The following is a 5,000-nucleotide window of genomic DNA, read 5'->3' as shown; positions in this document are numbered from 1 at the left end:
CAAACAAACCAACACAACTGAAAACAATACCCCCGCCCTCATGAAGGTAATAATCCTTTCTACTACAGACACAAGAATTTTTTATGGGGAGTTGGGTAAGTCGATTACAGACCCTAGTAGTTGACTGACACTTATTTTATCTACCATGAAACGATGGAAGGCAAATCGACCTTGGCAGATTGAATAAGGATTTCTAATTTTGGCTCAAAGCCAGCAGTTCCAGGGACAGGGCCAAGTTAATTACATCGACCTCAGGACTCAATTAGTACTTTTATTTTATCGACCCCCCACCCCAAAAGGATGAAAGGCAAAGTCAACCAACCTTGGAGGAATTTGAATAGTTCCGACCAGTTCATTGTATTCAATATTGCAACGTGGGTGAGGGGTTAGGGTGTTTGTCTCACAATCATAACCATTATGTTGTAGGTTCCATTCCTGGAATGGGCAGTGTGTTGTGACCTTGATTAGCTCCAGTCTACTCAGCTGGAAATGAGTACCAGCTGCATGCTCATGCAGTCACCTCCATCTGTCTGTCTCTCCAATTGACACATCCTGGACATGCCACTGGGTCAAAGCAAGAAGGTTGAGAATATGTCTATATCTGCTTATGACAACACAGGCACCTTAAACAATTAATGAAAACATGGTACATGTTATCAAGCCATACTTATGTTTGGATGATGACCAACTCTAGCTTTTATTGTAATGCCTTTGAGTGCTGTATGCAACCAGCTCACTATTATTATTATTATTATTATTATTATTATTATTAAGGGACCGGGAGATGTGGCAGTTTGCTGTACCTGATAACATTGCTGTCTTCCACACACGCAGGCTCGTTCTTTCAGGTGCTGGTGCCACTTAAAAAGCACCTGTGCCAGTGCTGCATTAAAGCGCATAGGCTGGTGGCACATAAACAGCACCCAGCACACTCCTGGAGTGGTTGGCATTTGGAAGGGCATCCAGCCATAGAAACCATGCCTCAACAGATAGCTGGCGTCTGGACAACTTGTCAAACCGTCCAACCCATGCCAGCATGGAAAGCAGATGTTAAACGATGATGGATTAATTGTACCAAAATTGCTGGCCTTGTGCCAAAATTAGAAACAATTATTGTTAAGGTGCTAATTTGTCAACCATGAACTGTTGAGAGAAGGGAGGCAGGAGGTTGAAATGGGGGGGAGGGATTACAATGTATTAATTGTGCATGACTGACAAACATTTTTCCCTGAGAGAGAGAGGGGGGAGCAGAGGGAGAGAGAGGAGAGAAAGAAAGAAGGAAGAAGAGAGGCAAAAGAGAAGGAAGGTGAAAAGAGGGAGAGAAAAGGAGAGAGAGGAGGGGAAAGATAGAGAGAGGAGAGAGAGGGGAGAGAGAGAGAGAGAGAATGGGAGAAACATGAAAATATTTCATGTGAAAGAGTTTGGCATCAAATTGGTGATGCCAAATAGTGAGATGTGAAAACGTGTGTGCCAAAACATCTCCCAGCCGACAACACTGAAAAGGTCTTGCTGAGATTCTCAGAATTAGAGGAACAATCCACTGATCCACTGAATAAAATTAATCAATTATTTTGCAATCAATATCACATGCCATTCACAGATTGGTTACTCGTTAACCCTTTACGACTGATTACATAAACTAATTAGATTGAGATAATTACCTCGGCCGTGACTTTGATAACATTGTACTTTTCCTTGACAGTTAAGTCCTCACATAATTCAATCCTGTCTTCAAGGGACTGAAAAATACAAAAACATTTAGCTTTTAGATATAAAATAAATAACAAATTAAAAAACAACTCATCATCATCGTCATCATCACTACATGGGGATTGAATTATAACTGGAAATATTAAATACATTCACGATTAAATTGGGATAATAATATTTTGCATAAGCGATAGCATGCTTCACAAAATGCTCAGTGGCATTTCATCTGTCTTCAGTTTAATTGGTTTTCTCTCAAGGCAGCATCCAGACAGGCTGATCGCCAGGGCCAGCCTGACTACTTCTCTCCATCCCTACAGATCTTCCATTAGTGTTTTTAGGTCTTCAACTTGGCATCCAACATCTTCTGCAAGCTGCTATATATGCACCTTCCGTGGTCTTCCAGCTGCTCTGCTACCATGACTTGGTGCCCACAGCAACACAAGTTCTTCAATATTTCTCCAGCAGTGGTCAGCAAACCTCAATCTCCAGTCTTGGATGATTGATAAGAAAGTTGGTACATTCCCATACAACCATTGTTTTGTTGGCAGTTCCCCCTCTGTTGCTTTGTTGAGAGTACACTTACAGAGTACAAGTAAATATACATAGATATATGTAAGTATGCATAATTTTAACATTATACGTACAAGCACATAGAAACATCCATGCATACATCTATCGATAAGCATACGCATATACATCACACTATATTACGTGCACAATTACAGTTTTAATTCAGCTTCCATCACAATTGTCCGACAAACGGCAACGTGAGACAGAGTAACAATTTCGTTTAACGTCCGCTGCCATAATTTTGCAGCTTTGATAAAAAGTTTATTACTCTACCTTCAACATTCGTATACTATTTTTTCCACCGTGTGTGTGTGTGTGTGTGTGTGTGTGTGTGTGTGCATGATTATACATATATATATATCTATGATCTACAATATGAAAGGAGATAAATATATGACAACTGATGTTGGACTATTTCATTAATTAAATACCCATTATATTATGAATCTTAGGGATATATATGTATATACACACACACACAAATATGTGTGTGTGTGTGTGTGTGTGTGTGTGTGTGTGTGTGTGTGTGTGTGTGTGTGTATATATATATATATATATGTATGTATATATATATATATATATATCCACATACACATCCATGTAGATATATACATGTAGACTAATAGTAGTGCTGTAGCATGGCCACAACTTTGGGAATGGAACACAAACATTTCTCTCTCAAAAATCTAATTACATCTTCCACTCCCAGCATCAATTGCTGAAAATCTGGTTTCACGTAATATTTACCTGTAGTTTAATATTGATTGCTGATTACATAGGAGACTAACAGCAGAGACATGTAATTAATATTGATCACAGCTCATACTTGTTTTATGATGAAACTTAGTGACAATAATACAATGACCACACGCAACAGATGAGATATCTAAACAGATTTTGATTGGACAGCCACACAACCGGATTGAGTTTGTTCAAATAATTTGCTAGGATTAAAGAAAAAAACAAAAAAGGTGGTGGTGGTGTAGGAAATCACAGGTTTTGACTGAATGTCACACGAGTATTTGATTATATTTTAATAAATATTTCTATTAGTTGGGGGTGGATGTTGAGGTCCAAGTAATAATATCTTTTAAATACTCAAAGTTTACATTGATCCTTCACACCAGCAATTTTCAGTCTCAAAATGACTACAGGGAATAGTTATACACACACACACATATATATATATATGTAATTATGATTAATAAATTTTTCCCTTATGAGGTTTTTCACGTTACCTACTTGATAAATTCTTATAAAGATTTTATTCTATTTTTAAATTGTGTATATGTATGTGTGCATATATATATATATATATATATATATATATATATATATATATATATATATATACACATGTATATATGTATGTATATATGTATATCTATATATATATGCGTATAATATGCATGTCTACATATATATGTGTATATATGTATGTGTATATGTGTACGTCTATATGTGCGTGTATATATATATATATATATATATGTATGTGTATATATAGACAAAACACAAACCCCTTCAGGTAGATAGCCCTGTTCAATCTGTAGAAAAGGCGTAGGTAGAAACTCCATAAGATGTACCAAGTGTAAGCTATGGACACATAAGCGGTGCAGCAATATCAAAGGAAGGCTAACTAGCAAAAATAGTTTTTGTATGTGGCAGATGCTCAGAAGCAATAAACATTGAAAATGTGCAGAAAACAACCTTTGCCACACTCTAGGGAGAAAAACTAGAAGTAGTTGATAGCTTCCGCTACCTAGATGACCAAGTTTGTAGCGGGGGAGGGCACGCTGAAAGTGTAGCTGCTAGAATAAGAATAGCCTGGGCAACGTTTAGAGAGCTCTTGCCTCTGCTGGTGACAAAGGGACTCTCACTCAGAGTAAAAGGCAGACTGTATGACGCATGCGTACGAACAGCCATGCTACATGGCAGTGAAACATGGGCCGTGACTGCTGAGGACATGCGCAAACCTGCAAGAAACGAAGCCAGTATGCTCCGATGGATGTGTAATGTCAGTGTGCATACTCGACAGGGTGTAAGTACCTTGAGAGAAAAGCTGAACCTAAGAATCATCAGTTGTGATGTGCCAGAGAGATGATTGTGCTGGTATGGACATGTGGCAAGAATGAGTGAGGATAGCTGTGTGAAAAAGTGCCACACCCTAACAGTTGAGGGAACCTGTGGAAGAGGTAGGCCCAGGAAGACCTGGGCTGAGGTGGTGAAGCATGACCTTCGAACTTTAGGCCTCACTGAGGCAATGACCAGCGACCGGGACCTTTGGAAATATGCAGTACGTGAGAAGACCCGGCAAGGCAAGTGAGAGCATAATCTGTGACCTCTGCCAGAAATGTAGCAAGCTCACTAATTCGTATCTTTACTTCACTGGACACTAAAAACCCTGCTTGCGAAGACCTGTTGAGGCAAGTGAATTTGGAATTTGAAATCTGAAATCAAAATCGAACCGAATCTGACGACTGGCACCCATGCCAACCTCTTCTTCATTGAACACTAAACCCTGCTTGCGAAGACCTGTGGGGGCAAGTGAAATCAAAATTGAACCATACTCGATGACTGGCACCATGCCAGTGGAGCACTAACAGCACTGTCCGAGCGTGATCATTGCCAGAGCAGCTGTCTGGCTTCCGTGCTAGTGGCACGTAAATAACACCATTTGAGCGTAATCGTTACCAGCGTTGCCTTCTAGCACTTGTACT

The 5,000-nt window shown here is 39.4% G+C and overlaps 1 protein-coding gene across 3 annotated transcripts in view; it reads right to left on the bottom strand.

Moving 5' to 3' along the window:
• Positions 1 to 5,000, bottom strand: part of LOC106876619 (oxysterol-binding protein-related protein 9) — a 108,849-nt gene that overhangs the window by 58,212 nt on the left and 45,637 nt on the right. For all 3 annotated transcript variants that reach the window (XM_052969912.1, XM_052969914.1, XM_052969915.1), the window contains one exon: positions 1,662 to 1,739. In XM_052969912.1, coding sequence (XP_052825872.1) covers positions 1,662 to 1,739 — 78 coding nt within the window. The remainder of the gene's footprint in view (positions 1 to 1,661; positions 1,740 to 5,000) is intronic.

Source organism: Octopus bimaculoides, chromosome 8 (assembly GCF_001194135.2).
Source record: "Octopus bimaculoides isolate UCB-OBI-ISO-001 chromosome 8, ASM119413v2, whole genome shotgun sequence".
Classification (NCBI taxonomy): domain Eukaryota; kingdom Metazoa; phylum Mollusca; class Cephalopoda; order Octopoda; family Octopodidae; genus Octopus; species Octopus bimaculoides.
This window is presented reverse-complemented; position numbering and strand designations above follow the sequence as displayed.